Source organism: Xenopus tropicalis, chromosome 7, assembly GCF_000004195.4.
Source record: "Xenopus tropicalis strain Nigerian chromosome 7, UCB_Xtro_10.0, whole genome shotgun sequence".
NCBI lineage: Eukaryota > Metazoa > Chordata > Amphibia > Anura > Pipidae > Xenopus > Xenopus tropicalis.
In genome coordinates this window covers 85,321,735-85,339,329 of record NC_030683.2, presented here as the reverse complement: position 1 = coordinate 85,339,329, position 17,595 = coordinate 85,321,735, and the positions used below count along the sequence as shown (strand labels likewise).

Here is a 17,595-nt window from a genome sequence, read left to right as displayed (position 1 = left end):
TTTTTTTTTACATATTTCACCCAAAATACACATCATATCTCCAGAAAAGTTATAAAATTTGGTATGTATGTCGAAGCCCAATTAGTGACGAAAAAAACGATATATAATTTCCCTAGTTTCGTGGAGGTTTTCCTACCAAAAAACATTGTTAAAGTGAATGAGTACAAAATGCTTAAAAAACGTCTGGCACTGGGGGGAACCGAAATGACGAATTCGGCTGGCACTTAAAGGGTTAAATCTGTTCAGGCACCTTACACAAGATTTGAAGGAAACTTCTGGAACAACTGAAGCATGGAAGTGAAATAGTGAACCAGGCCACAGGAACTAAACTTGTAATAAAGAAAATTTTATGTGGGATCAACACAGCAACATATATAACCGCAAACTGAGAAATTGTGGCTTTATCTTCTGCATACTCTGTACAGGAACAGGAAGAATAGAACATGTGACTGGCTGGTGTCCTACAGCACCATATATTATAGGGTTGGGGGGAGGTATTGGCCAGCTGGTTAAATGAGCTTAATCATTTCATTGTGACATTAGGAATAATAGCTATCCCGTGGACATTTCTGCTTGGCACATGAGATAAATACTGCATTAAAATAACTGCTTACGAGTTTATTGCTCTAATAGTTTGGATATATATTGTATTTACTTTGTAAAAAAACATTTGTTTGTATACTTTGTATACTTATTTGACATGGCTTAGAGCAGTGTTGTGATGCCTTCCAAAACAATTTGGCTTTGTGCCTTTCATTTTATTGGAAGCAAATTTTCATTAACCACTCCCAATTTATAGTACAAATAGACAGAGATTTAATAAGCGATCATTTCAGCTGTGAGGAAACTAACAACATGGAAACTGGCTTCACAGGCAAAGATGTTTATGAGGAGGAATTTGATCCTTGGAGTTATTTAGATACATATTATAACCCAATATCAGGCCTTGCGAAGAAGGATGGTTATATGGATTTTGCTTTGAAAAAATTTCATGAGACATTTATCAAACGTAAGTATCACATATATTACTGAAAAGAGTAATTGCAAACATCTTTATTTTAAGCTATACATACTGAATGTTATAAGTGGTCTTTTCAGACTAAAGACATATAGGGGCTGATTTATTAATGCCCAAGCCTCCCACCTGGTTCCGCCTGGAACAATCGGTTACTGAAACCAAGCATTTCCTGCACTCACGAGTGGTTTCTGTATCCGACTACCTTGGCTTGCTGCTGAGCGGGTTTTTTCAGAAAAAAAACCCTTTTTTTTAATTTATTTTTTTATAAACCTGCTAGGAAAAAAAATCTGCAGCAAGGTGAGTTGATACATAAACCATTATTTCAGGGACTCAGGCGTGGTTTCAGTAACTGATTGCTCAGGCCACGAGGCTCAAGCTTTAATAAATCAGCTCCAAAGGGTCAAGACAAAGTATTATTTCCCTATAGGGAACAGGTTTACCAGAAGTGTAGCCAGAATTTACAAACAGTACAGAGAAGTAACTATTTTCTAAAAAAGCTTGGGTTAAATTTTATGTTTACAAATAAAAAACAGGCATATTTACTAAAGGATAAATGTTGAATTTTGGAGTATTTTACCAAGAATGTTAATTCCCTATGACATCAGTAATTTACTAAAAAGTATAACACTTTGCTAAATTAATTAATTAGTAGTAGTGCTTCTGAAGCAAACCCCCAGTGCACGGTATCAGGGCATTATATTTAAACTGATAAAAATCCTTTAATGGTCCTTTAACTAAATTTGGTCTTAGGTAGAGAACATTACATAACCATCTCTTACATGTGGGGTTTGGATCTCTCCAACCATTTTATCATAAGTATATTCATATATTCACCGAGTATTTTTCTTAACTGTATTGGTTTTGTACTGTAAACTCTCTTGGTATTAATGTTACTCTGGAACTAGACAATGCTTTACATTATACATTATAATATTTTATATGGTGTTAAAAATTGCATAACATTTGTCATCTTCGCTTGTTGATCAGGTGGAGTGAAGGGGGAAACACTTATTGACATTGGCCATGGACCAACAATTTATCAGGACCTTTCTGCATGTGAATCATTTGAAGAGATCATTGGTGCTGACTACACTGACCGTAACCGCGAGTACTATGAAAAAACTGTGAGAAATGAACCAGGAATATTTGACTGGACAAGTGTTATACAAGCAGTCTGTGACCTGGAGGGAAAGGGGTAAGGCACTATTTCAATATGAAAAAATACTAGCCCTGCCAGAACATTACGAATCATTTATTGTATATAATATATGTTATTTTACAAAACCCCATATATCTATCAGTGGGAATTCATGCATTGATATCATTAGGTAAATAGATGAGTAAGTAAATAGGTTAATTGAAAGGCTGCTTTATGGATACACAGGGAGATTGGCTGCGCGTGGTTAAAACTCGGCTACTTTGGGCGACTAATCTCCCCAAAATGCCTTCCTACTGGCAATAAAGTCATTCACTGGTGGGAAATGCATACCCGTCTCTTTGTTCTCTGAAGACAAATTTGGGTGACGCATATGACTTCCCACCGGTACGCTTCTAAAAATCCTATAGGAATAAATAGAAGGTGGGTGAATTTTTCTGCACTGAGCTTTAATATCACATTTTGATAAATCTGCTCCTTAGTAAATTGCAGAGAGTGATGTTCTGAGACAATCTGCATTTTTATCTTAAGTTGAAAAGTTGCTAAGAATTGGCCATTTTAAATTAAATTAAAGATGAGGTACCCTTTAATAAACGTTGCTATAATAATAATAATAATGGTTAGTTCTCATAATGCAAATTTGCTTCAGTGCAGTAGCTCATAGCAATAACTGGAAACGTAATGATTATAAGATCACTGCAGTTGGAATAATTAAAGCAAAGGCTTGATTACTATGGGTTACTGCATTAGGCCAGTTTTTGCTCCTTTTTTGCCTATGAACCCTGAGTGATCACATGATTCATGTCAGCTGAGTAGAAGTAGGTTGCAAAGCAGCTTTGTGTTTACAGAACATTACACTTACCGGTTTAATTTACTTTTCAGTACAACAGTGGAAGAGAAGAAAGAAAAACTGAAAAAGACAGTGAAAAAAACTATCAAATGTGATGTAACTAAAAGCAATCCTGTGGCACCTCTGGTGTTGCCCAAAGCTGACTGTGTAATGGCTATGTTGTGCTTGACAGCTGCCTGTAAAGATCTGGATAGTTATTGTAATGCTCTGAATAACATTTCATCTTTGCTAAAAGTGGGGGGGTATTTAATTATTGCCGAGGTTCTTAACTGTACCACTTACTTGTTAGGAGGCAAAAGGTTTTCTTGCTTATCCTTAAATGAGGAATTTATGAGAAGTGCTATAACCAATACCGGTTATGCTATAATAGACCTGGAGGTTTTTCCCAGAAAGTATTATAATGACCAGGACAATATCAGCGACTATGACTCAATCATATTTGTTCTTGCACGCAAACTGAGGGATATTTAGGTTGGAGAGGACAGTATAGTATACAGTATATAACTGCTTATGTCTATTCTCTACCAAGGCTGATTTTTTTACACCTTCAGTCATAAAAAATTCTAATACCTATTCTGAACTCTATTAACTTTCTCTTTGGGGCCAATTTGAGCTGCTAAAACTATGCAAGAGTTCCCTAACACTTGCATAGTTTCTTCATTCGAATATGGCTTCTTGCCCCCCTAAATGTCTATTTAAAAAAATTATGTTTCCTATAAATTTTATTTTATTCTATAACACTGGTTAAATTAATAGGGCAATATATACCTGTGTTCAACATAAGCTTAATAAATGTGTTTTTCCTTTAATATTTATAGTTTTCTTGTTATTTTTTGTTTATCCAAAATAAGCAGATCTACATATCTTCAAAGTAATAGGACACATCACAGGGTAGAAAATCAGAATATAATAGCATAAGTGATATAACAGCATTTGTTGTCTCTTAAAATATCTACAGCCCAGCCAACTTTTGAAGGGGTCAAATCAGATAATCAGATCAGGTAAGGTCCCACCTGAAATTCAAACCATAAGGGAATGCGCAAATCTATTGTAATTATTCAAAGTGTTTTCCACTTATTTAATACCTGTTCAATAACTGTGATCCTCATCACATCCAAATAATAAGCACTGCATAAGTAAGACAAGCCTGTAAGATCACTGTAGAAAAAGCATTCAGAGCATTGCATTAAGCCAGACATGCCTGTAAGATCACTGCAGAAAACCAAAGCAGAGAGTTGCTTTAACACAAAGCATGCAATAAGATGCTGCAGAAAATGGATAATTAGTATTGCACTAACACAGACATTATTATTATAACACATATTTATAAAGCACCAACATATTCAACAGGTCTGCAAGGAAAATCATTGTAGAAAATGGAGAATGAGCCCTATACAACTAAATGAATGCCCCCCCCACCCTCACTGGAAACTTTTGTATCCCATTTGTATCCTGACCAGAAAACCCAACCTGTTTATGAAGCTAGCTCCAAGCATTTTAGACCATAGGAAATACAGAGAAAAATTGTTCTCTTCTCACCTTTTGAGGCACCCATATTAGGCAGTTTCTAGCAGATTTTGACAGGAAAACCTTTCAATCACAGGAAACTAAAGGCCTCACAAATATAAAGAATATCTTTGGGCAAAGCTTAAGCCAAGCCATTTTATTCTTCCTTCCAAACTATTCTTATTTATGCAAGTGCAACAAATTATTAAACATACAATGGTTCAGATACTTGGAAACGATCAGTGCTACTTATCCTTGTTTCAAAGATATTTTATCACAATAAACTACTTCTTTTCTGTAGCTGAAAAACTACAATATAAACATTATTGGGAAAACACTTTTTTTTTACTGAATACTAAACAGCAGTATTTCCTCTCAACTTATGTTTAAGTAAAAGAAAAGTCTTAAGTTAAGTCTGGTATAATATAGACAAAATTACAAGAAAATCTCTGGTACCATAGATTTTAAAGCACTTAAAGGGTTAAATATTGTATTTACATAAATTAATTATCTGCCAGTTCATATGATACACTTTTATTTACCAACGCAGCTTGGAAACATTTGCAAATAATCTTTTTGCTTTACAAACAAAACATTTATTTGCTTAAAAGTAGAACATCCAACAACTTTGGAAAAGAAAAAATTATGTGTTTGAACTTTTCTTATCTTACATTTCCCCTGAAATTAAAGGTCATTAAAGGTCCATTACACCTACTAATTTTCATTTTGCTGTAGAATTTAACTTATTACCATTATAGGATCTATTATCCAGAATGCTTGGAACCTGGTGCTTTCCAGATGAGGAATCTTTCCGTAAGTGGAGTAAACCATTACCTGTGATGTTGCCCAGGGCAACCAATCAGCAATTAGATTTCAACAGTTAGAAAACCAAAGCAAAGAAAGCATCTGATTGGCTGCTATGAGCAACATCACAGGTAATGTTTCACTCCACTTCTTACACAGCATGATAAATATACCCCAGGGGTAATTTATGTTGCATAAAGTAGTGTGCAAAATGCAAAAAAAGAGGCTGCAATCAGACCATTTTGGAATGTAGAGACCTGCATCTAGTCCCTTGAATTAAAGGCTGTTTGCTTTAACTGTTCCAACTACCCTATTGCCACCAAGGTAGCTTTCTTAACTGAATGCTATTATAAATTTTATTTGCACATTGCACAAACACCTGTATAAAAACATATTTGATGGTGCAAAAATGCACTTTTAATTATGGAGCATACACTGTGGACTTGTGTACACTAAAATGCACCATCTGTTCTTAACTGGTGGATGGGTCACTAGACACTTGAAGTATAAGTCAACAAATCCTTTATAAAAAACTAAAATAGCTCTCTGGTTTCTGTGTCACCAACCCCATCATGGAGGTGTCCCTTACGCAACTAAAAAACACATGGACAGAGAGAGTTCAGCTTTATTGTTTTTCTTATTTTATAGTGTTTATCTAGCTTTTCTGCCCCTCTACTCTTTATAAAATACCAAGCCTGGGAGCTGAAGAACAATAATGTAACTATTTCAAAAATGTCAAAAATAGATACTGAAGACTAATTGCAAAATTATTATAATACTACACACAAAGAAATCTCATACATTTCTATGGGGGGGGGGGGGGAATTCCAAGAAGTCTCTAATAACAATTCACTTTTTTTTCTGAGGGATAAACTGTCACAATCCCTCGCCGCTCCTTACCTGGCCCAAGCGTGCGGCGGCGTCCTCCCTCCCGGCACGGCGAATCCAAGATGGCAGCGCCCAGGACTCCACGTGGGCGCAGGGACGCCGGCGCGATGACGTCACACGCTATGGCGCCAAATTCAAAAATAAAAGGACGCCAGAGACCCAGGTTCAATGCCCGAGTATAGCTCAATATTCCTATTGTGTTCCTGGGTCTCTTATTGTCTCTCCTGCTTTCCTATTGCCAAACCATTGCCTGTTCCTGACCTTGAACCTTGCTGCCAGCCTCAACTGACCTTGCCTGAACCTGACCTCTCTTTTGGTCTTCCCCGAATCTGTACTTCGCTCGGACTCGCTGGAAGCGGCCTTCCTCCTTGATCCTGACTACACCCTCCCTGTGGGTGCCGAAGGCCCCCGTTGACATTATACTCGGGCCATGGATCCTGAGGAAGCTGTACCGGACGTCGGAAGAGCCCTTGCGGGCTGGCATCCCGTATGGAGGCGTATGACATGCCTGTAAAATCACTGCAGAAAACCAAAGCAGAGAGTTGCTTTAACACAAAGCATGCAATAAGATGCTGCAGAAAATGGATAATTAGTATTGCACTAACGCAGACATTATTATTATAACACATATTTATAAAGCACCAACATATTCCACAGGTCTGCCAGGAAAATCATTGTAGAAAATGGAGAATGAGCCCTATACAACTAAATGAATGCCCCCCCACCCTCACTGGAAACTTTTGTATCCCATTTGTATCCTGACCAGAAAACCCAACCTGTTTATGAAGCTAGCTCCAAGCATTTTAGACCATAGGAAATACAGAGAAAAATTGTTCTCTTCTCACCTTTTGAGGCACCCATATTAGGCCACCCAAAGTTTCTAGCAGATTTTGACAGGAAAACCTTTCAATCACAGGAAACTAAAGGCCTCACAAATATAAAGAATATCTTTGGGCAAAGCTTAAGCCAAGCCATTTTATTCTTCCTTCCAAACTACTCTTAATTATGCAAGTGCAACAAATTATTAAACATACAATGGTTCAGATACTTGGAAACGATCTGTGCTACTTATCCTTGTTTCAAAGATATTTTATCACAATAAACTACTTCTTTTCTGTAGCTGAAAAACTACAATATAAACATTATTGGGAAAACACTCTTTTTACTGAATACTAAAACAGCAGTATTTCCTCTTTCTATCTTATGTTTAAGTAAAAGAAAAGTCTTAAGTTAAGTCTGGTATAATATAGACAAAATTACAAGAAAATCTCTGGTACCGTAGATTTGAAAGCACTTAACCCTTTTACTGCCAGCCATTTTGGTCAAAGCGGAACTTGTATTGCCAGACAGTTTTTGAACATTTTGCACTGTTTCACTTTAGGGGCCTTTCCTCGGGGGGACTTTTAGTTTACCAAGGAAAACAATATATCGTTTTTTTCAGAACAACCTAAGCTTTCAAAATATGGTAGAATTTTTGTGTAATTCCAATTCTGTAACAAGATATAGGCTTCTAAATGTCTAAAAATGCAAAAAAAATCAAATTTTCCATAATATAATCACACATACTAGAAACAAAAATTATTTTATGCACGAATATACAACTGATTTGGAAAGTCCCATGTCTCCTGAACGTGCCAATACCAAATATATATAGTTTTATGGAGATTTCTCACTTGTATAGGTCAAAAACTCCCAGCAGTACACTACCAAATTCCCAAAGCACTGCTCCAAAAAAACTGCATACTTTGGATTTCAAGGCCAAAATTCCACTAACAGAAGGTTTATCCCAGAAAATTGTACATTTTTGGAAAGAACAGATTCTGGGGAATACAGAATAGGCACAACTGTCTGTCTACTCCAAACTATCAAGTCGCAATGCTTTCCTAAAGTTATTGGTTTTTATCAAAATTTGTGATTTTTTTTAAAAATCGCTTCAAAGCTTCTAGTCTATAGTATCTTATCTCCTACAGGTCATAAAGTAACCAAATAAAACACCCTAAATATGAATGCCTGGGGTCCACTGAACAGTTTGATGCCCAATATGTATAGGTTTACCTAAGTATGTGGCATGTAGGGGCCCCAATGTGAACATACCCCATATGAACTGTCATTTCTGTCATTTCAGCTTCTGCAAAATCAACACATTTACATCATTATATGTGGGATGAAGCTAGTAAAAAGTACGCTCACCCCAGAAAGTCATATATTTTTGGAAAGTACACATTCCCCCGAATCTAAAATGGGTACCCATGTCTTTCTACTCCAAAGTACCAAGCCGCACAGCTTTTCTAAAGTTAGCAATTTTGATGACATTTCCAAAAATCCCCTCAAAGCTTCCAATTTGAAGCATCTTATCTCCCACATAGCATTAGGTACCAAGATAAAACACCCTGAATTTGAACACCAGGGGTCCACTGAACAGTTTGATGCCCAATATGTATAGGTTTACCTAAGTATGTGGCATGTAGGGGCCCCAATGTGAACATACCCCCATATGAACTGTCATTTCTGTCATTTCAGCTCCTGCAAAATCAACACATTTACATTATTATATGTGGGATAAAGCTACAAAAAAGTACGCTCACCCCAGAAAGTCATATATTTTTGGAAAGTACACATTCCCCCGAATCTAAAATGGGTACCCATGTCTTTCTACTCCAAAGTACCAAGCCGCACAGCTTTTCTAAAGTTAGCAATTTTGATGACATTTCCAAAAATCCCCTCAAAGCTTCCAATTTGAAGCATCTTATCTCCCACATAGCATTAGGTACCAATATAAAACACCCTGAATTTGAACACCAGGGGTCCACTGAACAGTTTGATGCCCAATATGTATAGGTTTACCCAAGTATGTGTCATGTAGGGGCCCGAATGTGAACATACCCCCATATATACTGTCATTTCTGTCATTTCAGCTTCTGCAAAATCAACACATTTACATCATTATATGTGGGATAAAGCTAGTAAAAAGTAATCTCACCCCAGAAAGTCATATATTTTTGGAAAGTACACATTCCCCCGAATCTAAAATGGGTACCCATGTCTTTCTACTCCAAAGTACCAAGCCGCACAGCTTTTCTAAAGTTAGCAATTTTGATGACATTTCCAAAAATCCCCTCAAAGCTTCCACTTTGAAGCATCTTATCTCCCACATAGCATTAGGTACCAAGATAAAACACCCTGAATTTGAACACCAGGGGTCCACTGAACAGTTTGATGCCCAATATGTATAGGTTTACCCAAGTATGTGGCATGTAGGGGCCCGAATGTGAACATACCCCCATATATACTGTCATTTCTGTCATTTCAGCTCCTGCAAAATCAACACATTTACATCATTATATGTGAGATAAAGCTACAAAAAAGTACGCTCACCCCAGAAAGCCATATATTTTTGGAAAGTACACATTCCCCCGAATCTAAAATGGGTACCCATGTCTTTCTACTCCAAAGTACCAAGCCGCACAGCTTTTCTAAAGTTAGCAATTTTGATGACATTTCCAAAAATCCCCTCAAAGCTTCCATTTTGAAGCATCTTATCTCCCACATAGCATTAGGTACCAAGATAAAACACCCTGAATTTGAACGCCAGGGGTCCACTGAACAGTTTGATGCCCAATATGTATAGGTTTACCCAAGTATGTGGCATGTAGGGGCCCGAATGTGAACATACCCCCATATATACTGTCATTTCTGTCATTTCAGCTCCTGCAAAATCAACACATTTACATCATTATATGTGAGATAAAGCTACAAAAAAGTACGCTCACCCCAGAAAGCCATATATTTTTGGAAAGTACACATTCCCCCGAATCTAAAATGGGTACCCATGTCTTTCTACTCCAAAGTACCAAGCCGCACAGCTTTTCTAAAGTTAGCAATTTTGATGACATTTCCAAAAATCCCCTCAAAGCTTCCATTTTGAAGCATCTTATCTCCCACATAGCATTAGGTACCAAGATAAAACACCCTGAATTTGAACGCCAGGGGTCCACTGAACAGTTTGATGCCCAATATGTATAGGTTTACCTAAGTATGTGGCATGTAGGGGCCCCAATGTGAACATACCCCCATATATACTGTCATTTCTGTCATTTCAGCTCATGCAAAATCAACACATTTACATCATTATATGTTGGATAAAGCTACAAAAAAGTACGCTCACCCCAGAAAGTCATATATTTTTGGAAAGTACACATTCCCCCGAATCTAAAATGGGTACCCATGTCTTTCTACTCCAAAGTACCAAGCCGCACAGCTTTTCTAAAGTTAGCAATTTTGATGACATTTCCAAAAATCCCCTCAAAGCTTCCACTTTGCAGCATCTTATCTCCCACATAGTGTTAGGTACCAAGATAAAACACCCTAAATTTGAACGCCAGGGGTCCACTGAACAGTTTGATGCCCAATATGTATAGGTTTACCTAAGTATGTGGCATGTAGGGGCCCCAATGGGAACATACCCCCATATGATCTATCATTTCAGCTCCTGCAAAATCAACACATTTACATCCTTTATGTGGGATAATGCTACAAAAAAAGTACATTCACCCCAGAAAGCCATATATTTTTGGAAAATACACATCCCCCCGAATCTATAATGGGTAAATATTTCTTATTGCTACAAAGTACCAAGCTGTAAAGCTTTCCTAAGTTTGCAGATTTATATGACATTTTCGAAAATCGCATAAAAATGTTGCAATTTGCCGCATTTATCTCTCACAATTTCTTGATAAAGATCAGATAAAGACAAATCACCCCAAAAAGGAACACCAGAGGTCTACTGAACAGTTTGATGCCCAATATGCATAGATATACCAAAGTCTGCGGTATGTACTGAACCCAAAATGAAAATAGCGCATAAGGATTTCTCGCCTGCCAGCTCAGCTTTTGCACACAGAGCCCCCTGTCAGTGTATTATGTGCCAAAACTTCCCCTAACTATACAGATCCCCCACAAAACCATATATTTTTGGAAAGTACACATTCTGACAAATCCAACAAGGGTAAAGAGTCCTTTCTACACCAAAGTACCAATCTGCAGAGCTTTCCTAAAGTTATTGGTTTTTATGACATTTCAGAAAATCGCCTAAAAATGTTGCAATTTGTCGCATTTATCTCACACAATTTCTTGCGTACAAAGGCAAGTCACCCCAAATAGGAACACCAGAGGCCTACTGAACAGTTTGATGCCCAATATGCATAGATATACCAAAGTCTGCAGTATGTACTGAACCCTAAATGAAAATAGCGCATAAGGATTTCTCGCCTGCCAGCTCAGCTTTTGCACACAGAGCCCCCTGTCAGTGTATTATGTGCCAAAACTTCCCCTAACTATACAGAGACCCCCACAAAACCATATATTTTTGGAAAGTACACATTCTGACAAATCCAACAAAGGTAAAGAGTCCTTTCTACACCAAAGTACCAAGCCGCAAAGCTTTCCTAAAGTTATCGGTTTTTATGACATTTCAGAAAATCGCCTAAAAATGTTGCAATTTGCCGCATTTATCTCACACAATTTCTTGCGTACAAAGGCAAGTCACCCCAAATAGGAACACCAGAGGCCTACTGAACAGTTTGATGCCCAATATGCATAGATATACCAAAGTCTGCGGTATGTACTGAACCCTAAATGAAAATAGCGCATAAGGATTTCTCGCCTGCCAGCTCAGCTTTTGCACACAGAGCCCCCTGTCAGTGTATTATGTGCCAAAACTTCCCCTAACTATACAGATCCCCCACAAAACCATATATTTTTGGAAAGTACACATTCTGACAAATCCAACAAGGGTAAAGAGTCCTTTCTACACCAAAGTACCAATCTGCAGAGCTTTCCTAAAGTTATTGGTTTTTATAACATTTCAGAAAATTGCCTAAAAATGTTGCAATTTGTCACATTTATCTCACACAATTTCTTGCGTACAAAGGCAAATCACCCCCAATAGGAACACCAGAGGTCTACTGAACAGTTTGATGCCCAATATGCATAGATATACCAAAGTTTGCGGTATGTACTGAACCCTAAATGAAAATAGCGCATAAGGATTTCTCGCCTGCCAGCTCAGCTTTTGCACACAGAGCCCCCTGTCAGTGTATTATGTGCCAAAACTTCCCCTAACTATACACAGACCCCCACAAAACCATATATTTTTGGAAAGTACACATTCTGACAAATCCAACAAGGGTAAAGAGTTCTTTCTACACCAAAGTACCAAGCCGCAAAGCTTTCCTAAAGTTATCGGTTTTTATGAGATTTCAGAAAATCGCCTAAAAATGTTGCAATTTGCCGCATTTATCTCACACAATTTCTTGCGTACAAAGGCAAGTCACCCCAAATAGGAACACCAGAGGCCTACTGAACAGTTTGATGCCCAATATGCATAGATATACCAAAGTCTGCGGTATGTACTGAACCCTAAATGAAAATAGCGCATAAGGATTTCTCGCCTGCCAGCTCAGCTTTTGCACACAGAGCCCCCTGTCAGTGTATTATGTGCAGTAACCCCCCCCTAACTATACAGTGACCCCCAGAAAACCATATATTTTTGGAAAGTACACACTCTGATGAATTCAAAATAGGTAAAGTTATTTTTGTACACCAAAGTTACACCTGGCAAAGCTACGCTAAAAACAGATCAGGAACACTTATACAGGGATAAAATGTGATAAAACCACAAAAATTGTGCAAATCAGTGAAACAACAAAATAAGTTACATGACAGTGTAATTAGTGGCCAGAATATCTGATCCAATAGTTACGCTGTCAAAATAAACAGTTTTTAGGTAAAAGAAAATAAAAACAAAGTGGTAAAATGAAAAAAAAAAGCAAAACAAAAAAAAACCAAAGTGTTTGTGTATACATGTGTGTACATGTGTAAAAGTTGTGTGATAGTGTGTAAGTGTGTATATGAGTGTAAATAAGTGTATAAAAGTGTGAAAAATGAAAAAAAAAAATAAAAAAAAAAAATAAAAAAATGCTAAAATGTGTGCTGTAAGTGTGTGTAAATGTATGTAAGTGTGTATAAATGTATGTAAATGTGTGTATAAGTGTGTAAAAGTGTGTAAATGCAATAAAAAAAAAAGTCCTTACCTGTTCCTGAAGACCGATCGCCTCCTTCCTCATTTGGGCCGGCGCTGGGGGAGAGGGAGGAAGCAGGAAGCAGCAGATGCGATGCGATCGCATCTGCTGCTTCCTGGAGGGTCCTGCGAGCGATCGGCTCGCAGGACCCTGATGACAGCCCCCCTGGCACATTGCCCAGGGGGGCTGTCATTGTTAGAAGCCCTCTGCAGCGGCGGCACATGCCGCCGCTGCAGAGGGCAGCGCTTAAACGCCAACGACGTATGAGACACGTCGTTGGCGTTTAAGCCCTTTTACTGCCAGCACGTATGCCATACGTGCTTGGCAGTAAAAGAGTTAAAGGGTTAAATATTGTATTTACATAAATTAATTATCTGCCAGTTCATATGATACACTTTTATTTACCAACGCAGCTTTGAAACATTTGCAAATAATCTTTTTGCTTAACAAACAAAACATTTATTTGCTTAAAAGTAGAACATCCAACAACTTTGGAAAAGAAAAAATTATGTGTGTGAAATTTCTTATCTTACATTTCCCCTGAAATTAAAGGTCATTCAAGGTCCATTACACCTACTAATTTTCATTTTGCTGTAGAATTTAACTTATTACCATTATAGGATCTATTATCCAGAATGCTTGGAACCTGGTGCTTTCCAGATGAGGAATCTTTCCGTAAGTGGAGTAAACCATTACCAGTGATGTTGCCCAGGGCAACCAATCAGCAATTAGATTTCAACAGTTAGAAAACCAAAGCAAAGAAAGCATCTGATTGGCTGCTATGAGCAACATCACAGGTAATGTTTTACTCCACTTCTTACACAGCATAATAAATATACCCCAGGGGTAATTTATATTGCTTAAAGTAGTGTGCAAAATGCAAAAAAAGAGGCTGCAATGAGACATACAGTATCTAGTAGAATTAAGTCTAAAACAACTGGACTTTTCTGAGTTTTTTCTTGAAAATGTTTCACCACTCATCCGAGTGGCTTCTTCAGTTCAAATGACTGGTGCTGTTCTCTCCGTACAGGGGCACCAGCCCGGGGTAAAAGGTAAGCAATCTAAGTCACTTGGGGTGCCTAACATTTTGGTACCCCCAAGTGACTTTGCCTTTCCTTCTCCTTTAAGGGTACTAAAAAATATTTGAACAATTACTTAACCCAATGGGACTGTTTTGGCCCTAATAAGGATATGTTTTGCATCCAATAAGGATTAATTATATCTTAGTTGGGATCAAGTAGAAGGTTCTGTTTTGTTATTACAGAGAAAAAAGAAAATATTTTTGAAAATGTGAATTATTTGATTAAAATGGAGCCTATGGGAGATGGAATGCTAGCCAGGGGCTTTGTTACAACATAATAACAGCTATGGCAATATTTTTTTTTTAATCATTATAATAGTAAATAGGGTGGGTCAAGAATCCTCATTCTCACTTGTCCTGTGAAGTCTGAAGAAAATTACACTGGGGGTCTAACGGCTATCCCCATTTATATAGGCAGCCTGTTTGCGCACATTTGGTTGCTTTTCTGCCACCAGGGAATTGAACAATTTAATGATTTTATCCTTTTTAGACTGAGTCAAGTCTACACCAAGAAGTACAGTATCGCAAAGGAAAGGATGCTTTGGCAAATGAATAAGCTGAGACCCTGCACCTGTTTGCATGTGTGCCGCACCAGGGGTTAACAATGACAATAAAGATTTCAGAACATTGTCAGAACAGGAAAATAGAAAAAGCTAGCACCGTCCACACTAACTATACACGTTCAAATTGTAACCATCTAAACTCATCTTGAGATTAGATGAAATAGAGTAAGAACACAGGGGTAATGTGCAACTGAAGTGAAATTGTATAGGAAAAATGGAAAAAAAGGAGGGAGACACCCTAACAGGTGGTCCCTGTCTAGACTTCAGATCACTGCACCATTGACCCCAAAAAAAATAATTATTATCAGGTAAATCACTTGATCAAGTATGGTAGGATTTTAAAACTTAACCTTTATTAATAAAAGTTAAAAAGTGAAATGTATCTTAAAGAAATCCACATTAAAAATCGCCTGGGGTGATATGCAATTGTAATAAGAACTCTGAGGTAATATGAGGCTTTACAGAGTTAACCTGTGTGATTCAATTCACTACGATGTTTCAGCTCAAAAGATAACTTTTGTATCGAAACTTTCCACTACTACAGCCCTGTGACAGCAGCCAAAGAGAGAAACAATTGTTGCAAAATTGTTGCCAAAAAACGGAGACATCAAATTCAATTCCCTTATGATCTAGAGTCACTGCTTAACAAGGTAGGGGATTCAAACCCCATTATTTCTATGCTCAGGTACGGATCTCTTTCAGCTAAAGGCTGGAATCCAGCCATTTCTGTGTCCACCTCACAGTGGAATAGGTACAGTTAGCCCTATATTGCAGCCTAACCTCCCATTTTTTTAGATTGAAGCACCCCCGCTTAATAAAAAGCACATCACTCGTGCAGCCATTTCAGCCCACCCATTCAAACCCAACGCCCCACATCAACACCCGTACCTCCCCCAGCTTTTTCAAGGTCCATATTACCTCAGAGTTCTTATTACAATTGAATATCACCCCAGGCGATTTTTAATGTGGATTTCTTTAAGAAACATTTCACTTTTTAGCTTTTATTAATAAAGGTTAAGTTTTAAAATCCTACCATACTTGATCAAGTGATTTACCTGATAATAATTATTTTTTTGGGGTCAATGGTGATCTGAAGTCTAGACAGGGACCACCTGTTAGGGTGTCTCCCTCCTTTTTTTCCATTTTTTCATTGTCAGAACAGAACTGACATACTACCACTTTCAACAGCAGCACTTGGCCAATTAATAGTTACTTTAGTCAAAGTGAAAATGCGGAGAGGGTGAATCAGAATTTTGATAGCATCTTGGTTGATAAATGATTGTACTTTGGAAAACCTCAAGGCACTGTGCCTGGGAAGATAAGGCGAAAATTGTGTTGTTAACAGAGCTAGCCACTTTTGAGATGTTATGGGTGCAGAATGCAGCAATGAGCAAATCTGTCCTTCACAAAATCTGTCTGTCACTTCACTAAAAATTTGTAAAAAAAATTCTGCTTTTTTTTTTGCATTAGAACTGCTTTCAGATAAGCTATTGTTTCCCCTGCATCATGTACTGAACGAGTCCCAAACCGGACTTTTTTTTACTATTTTTAAATTTTTTACTGTTGAGTGCTATTCTGATATCTACCACTTCTAGCAATGCAGGTGTCAAGTAGGTGCTATATTGCGACCTTCCCATTGTTCTGCTGACCGGCTGCTGGGAGGTGATATCACTCAAACTTGCAGCTCAGCAGTAAATTGTGACTGAAGTTTATCAGAGCACAGGTCACATGGCTGTAGCACCCTGGGAAATGAAGAATATTGCTAGCCCCATGTGAAATTTCAAAACTAAATATAAAAAAACCCTTTTTTTTTTTGAAAAATGGATTTCAATGCAGGGTTCTGCTGGAGAAGCTTTATTTACTGATGTGTTTCCCATGACAGTAGAGGTATGGGACCTGTTATCCAGAATGCTAGGGACCTGGGGCTTCCGGATAAGAGATCTCTCCGTAATTTGGATCTCCCTAACTCCCTAAGTCTGCTAAAAATCATTTAAATATTAAATAAACCTAATAAGCTTGTTTTGCCTCCAATAAGGATTAATTATATCTTAGTTGGGATCAAGTACAAGGTACTGTTTTATTATTAGAAAGAAAAAGGATATCCTTTTGAAAAATATGAATTATTTGCTTATAATGCGTAATTCAGAACTTTCTGGATAATTGGTTTCTGGATAAGTGATCCCATACCTGTACTCCTTTCATTTTTTCCTCACTCCAAATACATAAAAGTCAATGGCAGTTTACCTCACTAAATGCACTGAAGTCAATGAGAGATTGTTCTCAAGTTTTTTTTAACTCCAAATACATTAACCCTTTTACTGCCAAAGACGTACGGCGTTGCAGTAAAAGGCTTTATCTGCCAACAACGTGCACCGTATGTTGTTTGGCAGATAAAGATACTCTTTCTGCAGAGAGTTTTTAGCGATGACAGCCCCCTGGGCAACAAGCCAGGGGGGCTGTTATGTCGGCACTGCAACGCGATTGTCGCATAGCTGACCCCCAAGCAGTAGATGCGATCACATTGTGTCTGCTACTTTGTCTTCGCTTCCTGCTTCCCCCCCAAGCGCCGGCCCACGGATGAGGACTGCAGCAGGAGGACCAGGACTGCGATCCCTGCTTCAGGACAGGTAAGGTGGGGGTTTTTTTGCAC

General features: G+C 37.9%; 1 protein-coding gene across 1 annotated transcript; it reads left to right on the top strand.

Moving 5' to 3' along the window:
• The first annotated feature begins 818 nt into the window (after nucleotides 1-818).
• On the top strand, nucleotides 819-3,833 carry LOC116412074 (nicotinamide N-methyltransferase-like). Its single transcript, XM_031905466.1, has 3 exons — nucleotides 819-1,009; nucleotides 2,006-2,213; nucleotides 3,057-3,833. The coding sequence occupies exons 1-3, from the start codon at nucleotides 856-858 to the stop codon at nucleotides 3,493-3,495; spliced, it is 801 nt and encodes a 266-aa protein (XP_031761326.1). The 5' UTR covers nucleotides 819-855; the 3' UTR covers nucleotides 3,496-3,833.
• The last annotated feature ends 13,762 nt before the right edge of the window (nucleotides 3,834-17,595 follow it).